The sequence below is a fragment of the Nothobranchius furzeri genome, chromosome 10 (assembly GCF_043380555.1).
Source record: "Nothobranchius furzeri strain GRZ-AD chromosome 10, NfurGRZ-RIMD1, whole genome shotgun sequence".
In the NCBI taxonomy this organism is placed as follows: Eukaryota; Metazoa; Chordata; class Actinopteri; order Cyprinodontiformes; family Nothobranchiidae; genus Nothobranchius; species Nothobranchius furzeri.
Window position 1 is genome coordinate 50,107,360 of NC_091750.1, and position 15,496 is coordinate 50,122,855.

Here is a 15,496-nt window from a genome sequence, read left to right on the forward strand (position 1 = left end):
GAAAAAAAGAAATCACTTTCATTTTCGCTCTCTCCCGCAGAGCCATGCAACATGAATTTCACTGATTCAGAAGGTAACGTTGAAATCCTGCAGCCACTCGACTCTGGTGTGGAGTGCAGCTACTTCATTACCGTCTACCTGGGATACGGCATCGAGGTTCAGGTCAGTCATAAAGACTCATTAGAATAAGTGTCAGTTGCTTGACTTGATTCTTTTTTTATTCACGAAGTTATGCAAATTCACTATTTATATGGTTTTATTTTGGTCTCCGTTAACGCAAAAGGAGTCATTTGAGAGCTCCACCGTTTAGCTGCAAACGTGCTCCGCTGTTTGTTGCAAGGCAGGCAGGGAACAGTTTGTTTTAACTCCAAACAAGCTGTCAGTATCTGCAAATGCTCCTGACAGTGAGCTGAGAGACACGTCAAAAAAAAGATAAATGTGTGAAATGTGAAAAGCTAAAATGTCAAATGGTAAAAAATATATAAAGACTCTAAAGTTCAATAAAAGCAATGAGGCGGAGCCACGCCAAGTCAAAAAAACATGGTTTATTGTTAATACATAAATGTTAATGATGCCAATTCTAGCCTGAGCTGCTTTAGAGAACACATATTAAACTTACATTATGTCGCAACGCAGTGTTTCATTTAACGAGCGAATGGCTCTGACATGTTTTGGTGGCGGCAGAAGCGGGATTTGCTGGTCTTTTGTCCCTGGATGAAGACAGGCAGTGAATTACTGGGGTGAGTGGGTGGATGAGGGCACCAAAGATGAGGGGTTGGAGGGTGGGGAGTGGGGTCTGTCTAAGGTTGAATGTTTGCTCGGTAAGTCTATGCACAAAAGGTTATAAAAATTAACTGTCAGTGTGAGCGTGTTCCCCGGCATTTACAATTCCTCACACACCTCATTTACCACTGGAGACTTGAAAATGCGTGAGCTTTGTCTTGCTGCCTCTGGAAGGCTAAGATAAGTCTTGACAGAGAGTGTGTTTGAGAGTGTGCTTTTCTCTGAAGACTTCCTCTGGGTAACTTAAGTAAATCTTGAAGCACTTATAAGCAGACACACACTCACCTGCATGCACACTCACACAGTCACATGCATTTGATGTATCAGCTCTCGGCTTTCGTAGCTCCTCCGGTGCATTTGGTGGAAAATTTCTTTTGTGACTTTAAAAACTGCAACTGGGCAAGATTGAAACCCACGAGGAAGCAATTCATTTCAGCGCTGTGCAGACCGATGGGGGCCGCGGTGTCCCTCTCTCTGATAATCAAAGGGAAGTTGTTTGATGCGAATGACGAGCCAACGCTCTGTTTCAGGAGAGGGATACATTTAACTCATTCATGTCTCACAACTCTGTGAACATCAGTCTGTGGAACTTTTCTTCCTCCAAAAACGTTCACATTTTCTGATAGGATGAGCTTGGATTGGATATGTGGAGAAGTTATTAAGTTTACAGTCTAAACTTTAGACCATTTTATTCATTTAGAACTTCATTTATCTCATAACTCGATTGGTTTTTACCCAATCTGAACTCTCTGAGCTGTTAAACTTTCACCTGCTGGAGGATTTCGTGTAGCTGAAATTATTGGGATGTTGACATCTTCTCAGTTTTCAAAGGAGTGTGAACAAGTTGTGTGTTTGTGTATCTTCTAGACAGTTTTAAATAGCCGTTAGTGTTGGATCTTAATGGGATGGTGCAAAAGTGGATCTGTGTAAAGGTGTCTGTCTTGACTGATATAGAGAACTCTAGAAAAACCCCAGTTTGTAGGAATTGAGATTAGTTCTATTAGAAGTGATAAGCTAATTGTTGGTAAAAGTGGCCATGACAAAGTGAGAGTGAACATTTTCACCAAGTATAAATTACACAATTTTTTAGACAAGTATAAATGTGCATGTGTGTGCGTGTGTGTGTGTGTGTGTGTGTGTGTGTGTGTGTGTGTATATAATGAATCACATGCACGGAGAAATCTTTACATACTTATAAGTTATCAAACATGACAAAAGTAGTTAGTAACCCAGCAAATACTTGTCCTTTAATCACGTTCCTCCCTTCTTTTTGACAAAACTTTTTAACCTTTTCCTGGGAACTTCCCTTGAACTTGGTCAAACAGAAGCTAGCTCCACTTCACCTCTTAAACATTTGATTGGTAATGATAATATAACAATTATTAACTTTTATATTAAATTTATTAAGCAATTCTATAATAATACAACAATAATCATTCTAAATAAAAATCCCACTTGACACTTAAGTACATAAATAATTCATGAGCAGACAGAAAACCAGATTTAAGACTGCAGATTGTTTTGGAAAATGCTAATCTTGCTAAAGAGATACAGCCACTACAAACTTAGAAATGTGTGTATCACATACGATAAGGTGGGCCTTAAGGTTCACTTCTCATCTAGTCCCATCTGGCCCATTTGCTGAGTGGTCTTTTTGTCTTTCCCGTGCTTCTTTCCCATCTTTTGACTGGATTCCTGTCAATGACATTCTGTATCTCGTCTTTTATTCACACACAAAAATGTTGACCCAGTTAGTCATCATTTTAGTCTTTATCCAAAACTACTCAATACGTTTTTGTTTCATTCTCATCTAGAAAAATTATATTTGTGGTGAAAATAAAGATGAAAATATTTCTTCAACAAACTCAGAGCAGATCTCCATTTCTCCAAACAGAGGTCGATTAAGGTGCCATCTAAAGCAGTGGAAACGGTTATTTATTATCTTTCAACAAACCCATTTCAATATATTTGACTTAAAAAGCACAAAAGAAAACCAGAAAAACAATGTTACAAAGAAAAAAATTTAAGTTAAATGTCCTAGTTGTCAATCTTGCAATGATCCTGCAAACTCAATCAATTTTCTTGGTCTTGGTATGCCAACCACATGCTGACATTTCACTGACAACTCTGAGTTGATGAGCTGTGAGGAGAGGCATTATGGTTGAAGAGCGCGCTCGCAGTTTGGCAGCCAGCCTTCGTTATGGAACTGGGTTTTCATCATAGATGACAGTCCAGCAGTTTGCAAGGGCGGAGCATGCTAATCAAATTAAAGGAATAATCTGGAGGACTGATCTGAGAACTCAAAAACGTATTTGTTCATTTTGTGTACAAACTGTTTAGTCAAACATCGTGTTCAAAAAGAAAACTGTCAGATTAAAAATAAAAACACAGAGTGCAAACACATATATGGGTAAAATATAAGCTCAATGAGACCTTTCCTGTATTTAGTTGATGCTATTTTTAGCTACCTGGCAGCTCATAGGACAGCAGCCTCGCTGTTCAACCCCTCTAACAGCGCATAATGCATGGCTCCAGCTGCTGAATCTGACCACGGCGTGATTTATTTGTAGCGTGATTGTGGGAATATTAAGAGGCTGGTACATCACAACTTTCTGCAGAGACATAAATAATGTCAGGAAAACTGAAAACAGTTTTAAAAAGCTTGCTCATCCCTCGTGTCTCACAACAAATTCACCATACGGGCATTTATCATACCACTTAAGAGGGAGATATTAACTATTGATTTTTATTTGACATTTCACAGCTTTTATAGCAAAGTTGGTAATGATGAACAGCTTTAAAAAAACAAGTGGCGTTAAAATGAAAAAGGCTTATTTAATGATTTAATTGATGTCTTTCTATGTGTTTAAATAAAAATGAAGCTTTTATGTTCACTGGCCTTGTTGGATTAATTTAATTCAAATTCAAATTCAAAGATACTTTATTAATCCCAGAGGAAAATTAGAGAATAGAAACAATTACTTCATATTTAAACTTTCAACTTTACAAAAGCAATTTTAACTATTTAAATAAATATTTTGAACCAGTGTTGATTAAAATGTGTTTAATTTTTTAACTTATTGATAGGATTTAGATTTTTATTGTAAATTTGTTTTACTTCAAGTGTTTACTCTCCCACACTTTAATTTCAAAGGGAAGTGTTTTGGTGATATTTCCATAAACATCTCCTCTTCTTCAAAAGCCATCTTTGCAATAAGGTTTTAGTGTGGGACAGATGGGGGTTTTCTAGCGCTGGGCTGTGGCATTAAAGTGTTTAAATCTGTTTTGGAGCTTTTTCTTTTTTAAATTTCATCAAATAAATCTTGTTGGGTAAGCTAGCTATCAGCTCTTTCCAGGCCATCTGTCCTGCTCTGAATTCTGCATCTTTCTTTCACCGATTTACCTGCCTGGGTCTCGAGGAGTTTTCCTTTGAGGTTCTGCGAGCGTTCTGATTGGTCCGTTTAATGGAACACCCCGCACACTTCCTGGAGAATAATGTGGTAATGTGCTGGGAGCACTGGGAATAGCTTCTCCCACTGCCACAGAGGCTGATTACAACAGCATTCCCATCTGCTGACAGCTTCAAAGGGAGATCATTCATAAAAATGATGCAGAGATTTTTGGGTTTTGTTTTCTTCCCTCCTCACGCTGATGCTTTAAAAAGTGCATCTCTCTTTCTACCCGTCAACTTATTTTAATGTGTTTTATTTTTCAAACTTGAATCTATCGTTTCAAATTTTAATTAAACAACTTGTGAATAAATGACTATTTTGTGACAGTTCAGCGGATTTATAGCTGTTTTTAATGGATGTGATCTTCATGTTTTTTTTTTTTTATCTTCACATACCTTGAGGTGTCCTTCTGGAAGATGGGGATTCAGGTGGTCTATTAGGGGCTATTTAAATGCAGCTCAACTTATTTTTTTTACTACAGTTTAAACTTTCTGTTTTCACAGATTTTATTCACTAAAGATGGAATTTCTAGCATTAGCCACACATTGTTAGCCTAGCAATCTGTTTAGTCTGACCACGACCCATAGACAGAGCTCGTGAGACGGAATCTTCGGTTGTCTTTCAAAATGTTTTCACATGTGATTGGACAGCACTAGGACCAATCGGAGCAATGGACAAGTTGAGGTATTTATTGCTACGGAAATCTATCAATTTGGCAGTGTTAGGGTCTGATTTTGTGACTCGTTATGCACCAAACCGGGCGTTGAGGTCTGCTGATTGCCTGCTGCTTCGCGTTCCAACAATGAAATACAAAAGGCGGGGGCAGCGTGCTTTTGTCTATGCTGCTCTTCCTCTTTCAGTGAGGCTGGCACCATCCCTCCTCTGATGTTTTCTTCATCACAGATCTGGTGCGAAGCCCGCCCAACATCTTTCTACATAGAGAGCTGTGATTGGTCACACCTATTGTGCAGGCCAATGGTAGACCTGTCTAAGTAAACAGTGGAGCGTGGCTGGCAAATACTTTTGCTACTGCTATGGTTGGTCTAGTTTTCTAACCCATTCCTGCTGTTTAGCTGATTATGTTGTTCATTTGGTCTGATCCAGTCTGGACTTCTAGCAGACACTGGAACACTTTGCCCACCTAACATGTGAGGATAATTATGCTGATTTTTGACCAGTCTCTTCCCTTCCAACAATCTTAAAGTTGTGCATGATTACCGTAATGACTGTAAAGATGATCTTATCAGATAACCCTTTCTGTTGTGGTGTTTTATGAGTGCTCTGGTATGCTCAGAAGGATTGCTTTATACATCTGGACTTTGACAGATGTTGGATTGTCTTGGTTTGAATTTTTTGGCTTACAAACGAACCCACTGCCGTTTAAATGTTTAGCCAATTAGAAAGCACAGTGGCTGAAGTGTGCTCCTTCCTCCATCATGTTTGTTTACTTCAAAGTCACATTTTATCACACGAGATGTATTATCTGAGTGGGGATTGTCCATGAGTGAACGTGGTTTGGTTATTGTGGGCTGTGTTTGCTTCACACTACAAGGAAAACTAGTGTATCTATGATTTTTTATCACCACATGTGTGGTCTCTCATGGTTTGAGAATCAACTGACTAAGATTCCTGCCCAGCGGACTGTGCTTAATGTGATATAGCTCTGATGAGGATCAACACCTGCAAGTCTGAGGCCATGGGCCATGACCAGAAAAAATGGAAACTCAGTGCCAGATTGGGAATGAACCACTGCACCAGACCAAGGGCTTCAAGTATCTCAGGGTCTTGTGCGCTAGCAAAGGTTTAATGCTGATCTACAGAAAATATAACTGGCTTATATTAGATCTTTTTGGGATGCAGTGGGGAGCCCAGAACTGGAGGAGCATTACAAGTCACCTGTATGTCTTTTCTTCTGGACTGACCTCCATTGGAGGAGAGCTAAATTCTAGGTTGGTCATCAGACCTTTGCATATGGAGATCGCTGCTCTAGTAGGTCTCAGATCATCAGTTGTTAGGTTGTGTGATTCATGAACAAACATGCTTTCATGTACAGTTATTATTAGATGAAGTTTCTAGGGCAAAAACATGGCAACTGCTCACTGAAATAAACTTTTAATGGATTACTGGAAAACTTTTAATGTGAAACTTGAGCGGTAGTGGCAACAGAACAAAAAAACAAACAAACCAAAAAAACCTTTAAAAAAAGTCAAGTCTCACTGGGGTATATTACTGTATCACGTATTAGCAAACTGAGATGCATGGATTATGTTTTACACAATTCAGAAACAGACTGGGATTAAACCAAAGAAAATATAAAGAGCTAAGAGCCAGACGTGGTAATAAATTCCACCTTGGGTGATTTATTTGATTTTATTTTATTATTTATTTTTTAGAGCATCATCAATGAAACGCCCCGCTAAGGATTTAGATGTTACAGAGCATGCCAAGTGTTTACAGCTAATCCTGACTTTGGGGTTAACGATTGGTATTTGATGCTGCCTCGGCGACCACGCTCCTCTGACTACAATCAATAGTCATGTTAATAAGCAGCACCAATACTTGACACACAGGTCCCTCTCTCTGCTGCTTGAATTGCCATATTGATCCTTGCACTCTCATTTTAATTCTAGTATTTCTTACAAAAGAAGCAAAACGTTCAAGGCATTGACCTCGTTGCAGGGAGGCTGATGAGCGAGGGACTTAAATTTGTTTTTGTTGGTGTATGCTGGCTGCTCTCTCCTTCTCATCAGATGAAAGGAACACAAGTAAGTGTTGCTTTTCCAGCTAAACAAGTGTCAACACTTCTATAAATCAACATTTTCCTCTAAATTTACTAATGAACACAGTGATTCTGTTTCACCTCTGTCACCCAGCGGCTCAGGGATATTGCTGATGTGTCTCTGGGAGTGTGAGCCAGACTGTGTGATGGAAACCAGGACAGGCTCGCTGCTTTTAATCAACTAGAGATGAGGATAAAGGGAAAGCTTCATCACACGGTGATGTCAGCTTGTAAGGCAGGACATCCGGATGCCCAGCCTGAACTTGATGAACTCTTTAGGGCATCAGGACTTTGCAGAGATGAGTTTTCATGAAGCTTCAGCCATTCTGAGAGGATTGCTTTGAGGTGACACTAATTGCTCCTCTACCCAGCTTGCTGTCATAGACAAAGAAGTATGTCTGCCAGAAGTACCCCACCACTTATTCAGCATCGCGATGAAGATGGGGATAAAGATGGCTGCATGATTTTATGCTAAATAAACCGAGTTGTGAAGGCCGAGGAGACAACTCAGAGGGAAGCAGATTCATAGCCTAACCTGCAGCTGTAGGTTTAGCCACGCTCCATTGAAGCCTCAGCAGGTCTACCATTGTCCTGAACACTCTTAGGTTGAGCCAATCACAGCGCTTTATGATTGTAGAAAGACATTGGGTGGGCTTAATGCCAGAGCTGTGACGGAGAAAAATTACAAAGATTGTGTCCATTCAGGAACGGCGTTAGCTTGAAATAGCTTTGGCACGAGACACGAACAGATAGAGGTACTTAAGTCCTTCATTTTGGAAAAGGATGAATTTGTTTCTTCTTCTTTGTTGGTGTATGGCGGACTGCCCCTTTCACTGATTTCAGTAATGATGGATATGTCATATTGTTTGTTACTCTGACTGGTCCTAGTGCTGTCTAATTGTGTGCAAAGACAGTTTGAGAGGCAACCATAGATATCGACCCATGACTGAGCTCTGTCCGTGGGTTGTAGCCAGACTTATAAATACACATATAGCATGGATTATCATGAATGAGACAAAGATCGAGCGCAAGATCGATAGGCAGTCTGCAGTGATGCGGGCGTTGTACCGGTCTCGATTTACCGGTCGATCTATGCTCCTACCCTCACATGTGGTCGTGAGCTTTGGGTAGTGACTAAAAGAATGAAATCATAGAAACAAGCAGCTGAAATTGGTTTTCTCCCCAGGGTGGCTGGGCTCGGTCATCTGGGAGGGGCTCGGAGTAGACCTGCTGCTTTTCCACATCGAGAGGAGCCAGTTGAGGTGGCTCAGGCATCTAGTTAGAATTCCTCCTGGTGAGGCTTTCCAGGCACATCCAGCTGGGGGGAGACCTAAAGGAAGACCCAGGACACACTGGAGGGACTATGTTTCTCAGCTGGCCAGGGAACGCCTTAGGATTCCCCGAAGGAGCTGGCCCAAGTAGCTGGAGAGAAGGAAGTCTGGGCCCCCCTGCTTAGGCTGCTGCCCCCGCGACCCCACCCCAGATAAGCAGATGAAAATATGGATGGATAATAGCTTGTCAGTTTCATACAAATCCTATTTGGGATTGTCCGAGTGTCTTTGTCAGCAAAAGGGGCAAAAAATAAATAGTTCATGAGTGTGGTGATCTCATAATATTATAATGTGACCAGCTTAGATGAGTGAAAATGAGCTAGCCACTTTTATGTTTATCTTATTTTTTTTCAACAGTAAACCTTTGCTGAATTCTTCAAAACGATTGTTCAAAGCAACAAGAAACATCAACACTGACCTTACCTTTTTTAAGAAAAGGTGAATGTTTAGTTAAGATAACATTTCATTTATTACACCCACTAAATAAGCTGTTTATGTCCCCTTTTCCTTTATGCATGAATCCTTTAGTAAATGCACAAAAGCACTGGTGGGGTACCAAGAGTATTGAAAAGCAAGCCACAGATAGAGAGGGGCTATGAATCGGGCACATTACCAGTATGTTCCACAGTATAATCCAGTGGGTTTTATCATGGTAATGATGACACTGCAGCTGGTGAGTCCAGTAGCCATTGATTCATTGCCCCTAGCAGCTGGGTCATTTATTTTCCATGTATTGTGTTACTGTATCATTTTGATTACGTATGGCTCATTTCCACCTCAGCAATAGCTCCTGTGAGTCGGTGTAAATGTTCATTGCCGAGCACCACCAGATGTTTTCAACAATAAAACATCAGTCAGAGACGGTCTCGGTGGAGAGTTCACTCGGCTTGTGTGTAGCACCAACAGACAAATGAATACATTAGCAAATAAGGAAGAGATGCCATGTGGAAAGTGTTGGAATTGTTTGACAGATTGTTTGCTTCAGAGCCCCAAGAGAGATATTTGTATCTTTATTTATTTCCCCCCCTACACGGTAGACAGGAGCTAGCTAATTGCGTGATTCTGTACAAATTATTTGGTTTATTTCTCATGTGGCACTAACTGCATGGTAGCAGCGGTGACTCTAGTCTCAGATTAAACACTAAGGGCCAGGCAGGAAGCTCTCTGTTCAGATGTGATAGGATGGATCTTTATCTCTGCTCACTCCCTCAGTTTTACTCTGCAGCTCACCACAAGCAGGAAGGTAGTGGATAACATAGCCAGATCAAGCTATTCAGACCTGCAAATACCGTTTTTCTTTGAAAACTTATTTGAAATACCTTCTTTGTTTTGTATTCAACTTTCAGCTCCAGCTCTGTCAATGTGGCCTTGCAGGACATTGTGTTCATTATAGAGGTTCGACTTTGAAGACAGTGGCTTGAGGACAGAGATTACCTTCTCTTTTCGTGGTCTTCTCATTGTGATTAGTCTTAGAAAAAAAATTATTAGAGGAGATGTTGGAAAAAATGGAAAATGGGACTCCTCGGAGGACGGTGTTGCATTTCTATCCCTGTTCAGACCCCCCACCCCACCCACCCAGAAGCTGAAAGAAAAGAAGTATTTTCTCATTCCCCAACACAATTCTCAAAATGGAATAGAACAGTGTATAGAGCCACAGAAAACGTTGTGGTTGGTGCTGAAGTGTGCTTGGTCAGCCAAAAACTCAGCTCCACAAATGCATCTGCTGAGGCAGAGATTCCAGCAACATAAGACATCTCTCATTACAGTCCACAGTAACATGCATGCATCTATAGATGTATGTGTGTGTGTTTACACCCGCATGCATGTGTGTAGGAGAGAGTGTAAAAAGTCCCTGTGGGCATTTGGCAGCAGCACTGGCGTAGATAAGGTAGTCTGAGGTCTCCTGACATGGCCAATGATTCATAATTGAGGCAGGACAGCTGTTGCTGGCTGCACTGACACATCCCAGGGTGGATGACAGATGATAGAGCCCTCTGGGGCTGAACTATCTATCAGTCCAAATGTTCCCAGTACACTATCTGCTCACCTATCCTTCATGTGCCTCCCTGGTATATGTAAACGATGTGGTCACAGATCCACAAACTGGTTAAGCTCAGAGAAGGTGTTTGTGACTCAGACTGAACTCCAGGTATTTTGTGTGCAATCGGTTATTTACTCATATATATATATATATATATATATATATATATATATATATATATATATATACTGAAAGCACCATGTACACAAAATAATTGCCTGTCTATGATTCATGAAAAAAAAAGCGCTGTAGCACACCTTCATAAAACATGTATGACCTCAAACTCGCCTCATTTTTCTGTATTTGTATGTACTGCATCACAAATACTGTCGGCTATTTTAACACATTATTTCTGTGCAACATTACAAACACATGTCCCGAGAAAAGAGAAAGCGTGGATTACAAAACAATAAATAATGAAGAAAGTAAATAAAAACTTTTGGAATTTTTTGAGCAACAAAAAGGGAGTCAATAGAAAAGAAGTTTAAAAATGGCACCAATAGAGACAGTAAGCAAACATAAAGTTATATTGGGAATTAAACGGTTTTAAATGCAACTGAACAGAGAACATCAAATATCCATGACTCATTTAGTGAGTAGAGTTTCTCTGCAGGACATAGAATCTATTTGTGGGTCAACATATCAGTGATTTAAACAAAACGCTTTGGAAAATTTACAGAAGTCGCCTCAAATTGTGAGATTTTTATTTCAGCATCATCACTGAAAAAAGTGTAAACACAGAAGAAAGTTTCATTAAGGGTAAAACAGTGGAAGAATGTAAGATTTTAAACCAGGCTGGGTTTGTTATGAGATTCTGGCCGAACGATAACCTTGAGCAAAAAATACCAGTTTAGTGGTTTAAAACACCAGATCTTCCAAAAGCAGCAGGCGATTTACTGGAATCTTTTTAGAAAATAAAATCTGCAAATACATTTTAAAGGTATTTGTCATCAACTTGTGGCATTTTCTTATTGCCACAGTTGTTTTTTTATGAAGGTCAAAGTTAAAAAGGGTTCATTTAGGTTTCGTTTTTGGTGTAGACTGGTAAACTCACTGGTTTCTCACAGTTGGCGCCACTATGGGTCATGAAACTTCTGGCGGTGCATTTTGAGAACATTCACAGAAATCAAGCCAACCTGAAAGAAGATTGATCATAACGCACTCAACTCTGACAAAGAGATAAAAACTGCCTTGCTCTTGTAGCTTGATGAAAAAGTTTTTTTCATCCCAGTTTAGAGTGATGGTTGTTATTCCTTTAAACAACCCATGACTGACGGTGTTAACCTTTACCCAGAAACATAAAAAAAAACACAAATCTTCTCCAATGGAAAGAAATTTGGGGGAATTCCCCTTTTCTCTGTACGACAGACTGACAGCTCGCAGCAGTAGGGAGAGCTGGAGGAAAGCTATTCGGAGCTTGTTACAGCCGAAGGAAAAACCTCCAAACGCTGTCTCAGGGAGCTCATTAAAAACATTTACAGTTCAGGGAAGGACTGACCAAAAATGCACTACAGTGTAGCTTGAAACTGCGCATAGCTGCCAGATGAATAACGGAAACCAATTTAGTGACAATTTAACATTTACATTGTTTGTTTGCTAATAAAATATATTTTATTTTATAGGGTGTTTCTTTAAATTCTTAATTGCGATGGGTCACCTGGATATACTTCGCTAAATATCGCTCTACAATTTGTCCAGTTTCAGAAATATGCCACAATCCCGGTGGCTGCCTGGTAGGATCTGGGTCCCTGGGCTCTGCTGAGTCCCCAGCGGGGGTGGTCGCCCCTGGGTCCCGGGCTCGGCCGGCTGGGTGGCGGGAGGCTTCGGGCGGGCCTGTGGGCTTGCCGCTGATATCTCCCGGGACTCTGCCGGCCGCTGGTTGTGGCCCCCCAGGGCAATCCTCTGCGCCTCTCGAGGGGGGCAGGGGCTTTTCTGGTCGCAGTCTCCCTGGGGTCCCTGCACTCTGGGGCAGCTCTTGGATCTCTGAGACTTGGAGCTCCTTCCATCTCCTTTACATCTTTTGGGGGCAGATCTGTGGCCCCTCACACTGTCCATTGCACGCTCTTATAGAGAAACCTTACATATACAAGCGCGTGTACACACACAGGTGCTCACATGGTGCTCTCATAAGTATGAACTTGGGCACGTTCAACACATGTCTTAAGGCTGTGGTTGGCACTTAATGCACTGTGATTTATTATCTTGATTGTTCAGTAAAACAATGTTGATTTTATATTTTTTCATCAAGTTGACGCAGTGATAGCTTGCTCCTCGTGTATTGCTGTGTGTCCCAAGCAGACTCTTGTTCATCACTGATTGATTTTTTTATTTTTGTGGACCCCCCTCCCCGTCTCTTCCTTTCGCTTTCACCTCTGTCTCCGTGTCTGGTCGAAATTACAAAGCATTCAAAAAATAATAACAATAAAGTTTTAAGTATCAGGCTTGACATTAAAAGCAGAAGATTTGATTTACTCTCCACCTGAGAGTAAATCTGTAAGGCTTGTTGCCAGCATTCAGACATTAATTCTGTTTGCTTCACAGCCAGACAGGACACGAAAAAGAAAGAAATATGCCACATTTCAAATGACTACTTGGTAAATGGCTTTGATATAACATCTTTTAGAGTCCTAGAACCCCCAAGGTGCTGTACAACACAATAAAGTCCCACCAGTTGTCACACACACACACTGGTGTGTGGTGAAATTTGTCCTCTGCATTTGACCCATCCCTGAGCTGCAGACACGCTTATGCGTGCTCTGTGATCATCATTTGTATGTAAATGGACGTTCAACGCTATTGGCTAATGCTGAGCGGCTTTCAGTTCATACTGAGGAGAGATCTTGTGCACATTGGGCGGGCTTAGCAAAAAAATAAATAAAAAATTACATATTGCCTACGTTATATAACAGAACAGGGTGAGAATATCACAAAAAATTCATTCATAATATCTGCAAGAGGGAACACTCCGGATTGATTGTTTAATATTTCTATGTTTTTGGCCAAAATGAGATTTAAAGTTTTACTCAATTGATTTTTTTACTGTTTTTGGCATATTCAGTTGGTGAAACCAATAATTGAACTTGAACTCTAAAATGGAGTTATTTTATATTTTGCTGTATCAAAGATAACATGTTTGTATGTATCAGTACTGGTTCAGACAGCAGAGCTGGGCACCAGCTGGAGTCAGCAGAGCGAAACAAGAAATGAGTGACTCACAGGTGTTCAGGCAAGAAACATAAAAACGTCTACAGACGGCTGGTGACAACGATTTTAGACCAAAAACAACTTTGATCCTGTCAAAGTCTGTTTATTCTAGTTAGGTACAGGATTTTTTTTTTCTTGTGGAAAGTGCAGTTTACATTAGTGTAATGTGAGATTCTGTTGCCATAAGTTTGGGAAATTTAAATATGAAAAGGGTATTATGAATGGATGGACAGGCTGTCAAATAAATACATAAACAAGGGAGTGTCCGTTGTGTATGGTCAATTTAGAAATTTGAGAAATGACACTTTCTGAGATCGTCTCGTCTCGTCTCGTCTCGTCTTCCTCCGCTTATCCGGGTCCGGGTCGCGGGGGCAGCATCCCAACTAGGGAGCTCCAGGCCGTCCTCTCCCCGGCCTTGTCCACCAGCTCCTCCGGCAGGACCCCAAGGCGTTCCCGGACCAGATTGGAGATGTAACCTCTCCAACGTGTCCTGGGTCGACCCGGGGGCCTTCTGCCGGCAGGACATGCCCGAAACACCTCCCCGGGGAGGCGTCCAGGAGGCATCCTGACCAGATGCCCAAACCACCTCAACTGGCTCCTTTCGATCCGGAGGAGCAGCGGTTCTACTCCGAGTCCCTCCCGAATGTCCGAGCTCCTCACCCTATCTCTAAGGCTGAGCCCGGCCACCCTACGGAGGAAACTCATTTCGGCCGCTTGTATCCGCGATCTCGTTCTTTCGGTCATTACCCAAAGCTCATGACCATAGGTGAGGATTGGGACGTAGATCGACCGGTAAATCGAGAGCCTGGCTTTCTGGCTCAGCTCCCTCTTCCCCACGACAGATCGGCTCAGCGTCCGCATCACTGCAGACGCCGAACCAATCCGCCTGTCGGTCTCCCGATCCCTCCTACCCTCACTCGTGAACAAGACCCCGAGATACTTAAACTCCTCCACTTGAGGTAGGACCTCTCCCCCGACCCGGAGGTGGCAAGCCACCCTTTTCCGGTCGAGAACCATGGTCTCAGATTTGGAGGTGCTGATCCTCATCCCAGCCGCTTCACATTCGGCCGCGAACCTACCCAGCAAGAGCTGAAGGTCAGAGCTGGATGAAGCTAGGAGGACCACATCATCCGCAAAAAGCAGAGACGAGATTCTCCTGCCACCAAACTCGACACACTCCACACCACGGCTGCGTCTAGAAATTCTGTCCATAAAAGTGATGAACAGAACCGGTGACAAAGGGCAGCCCTGGCGGAGTCCAACCCTCACTGGGAACAGGTCCGACTTACTACCGGCTATGCGGACCAAACTCACGCTCCTCTGGTAAAGGGACTGAATGGCCCTTAACAGAAAGCCACCCACCCCATACTCCTGGAGCGTCCCCCACAGGGTGCCCCTGGGGACACGGTCATAAGCCTTCTCCAAATCCACAAAACACATGTGGATTGGTTGGGCAAACTCCCATGCCCCCTCCATCACCCTTGCAAGGGTATAGAGCTGGTCCACAGTTCCACGGCCAGGACGAAAACCACATTGCTCCTCCTCTATCTGAGATTCAACTATCGATCGGACCCTCCTCTCCAGTACCTTGGAGTAGACCTTTCCAGGGAGGCTGAGGAGTGTGATCCCCCTATAGTTGGAACACACCCTCAGGTCACCCTTCTTAAAGATGGGGACCACCACCCCGGTCTGCCACTCCCTAGGAACTGCCCCCGATGACCACGCAATGTTGTAGAGACGTGTCAACCATGACAGCCCTACAACATCCATAGCCTTGAGATACCCAGGACGAACCTCATCCGCCCCTGGGGCTCCGCCGCTGTGTAGTTGTTTGACTACCTCAGCAACTTCTGCCCCCGAGATCGGACAGTCCATCCCCAGGCCTCCCAGCTCTGGTTCCTCCTCG

General features: G+C 42.3%; 1 protein-coding gene across 3 annotated transcripts in view; it reads left to right on the forward strand.

Moving 5' to 3' along the window:
- Positions 1-15,496, forward strand: part of LOC107386594 (seizure protein 6 homolog) — a 140,820-nt gene that overhangs the window by 73,237 nt on the left and 52,087 nt on the right. For all 3 annotated transcript variants that reach the window (XM_070555733.1, XM_070555734.1, XM_015961102.3), the window contains exon 3: positions 41-162. In XM_070555733.1, the coding sequence (XP_070411834.1) occupies positions 41-162 (122 nt within the window). The remainder of the gene's footprint in view (positions 1-40; positions 163-15,496) is intronic.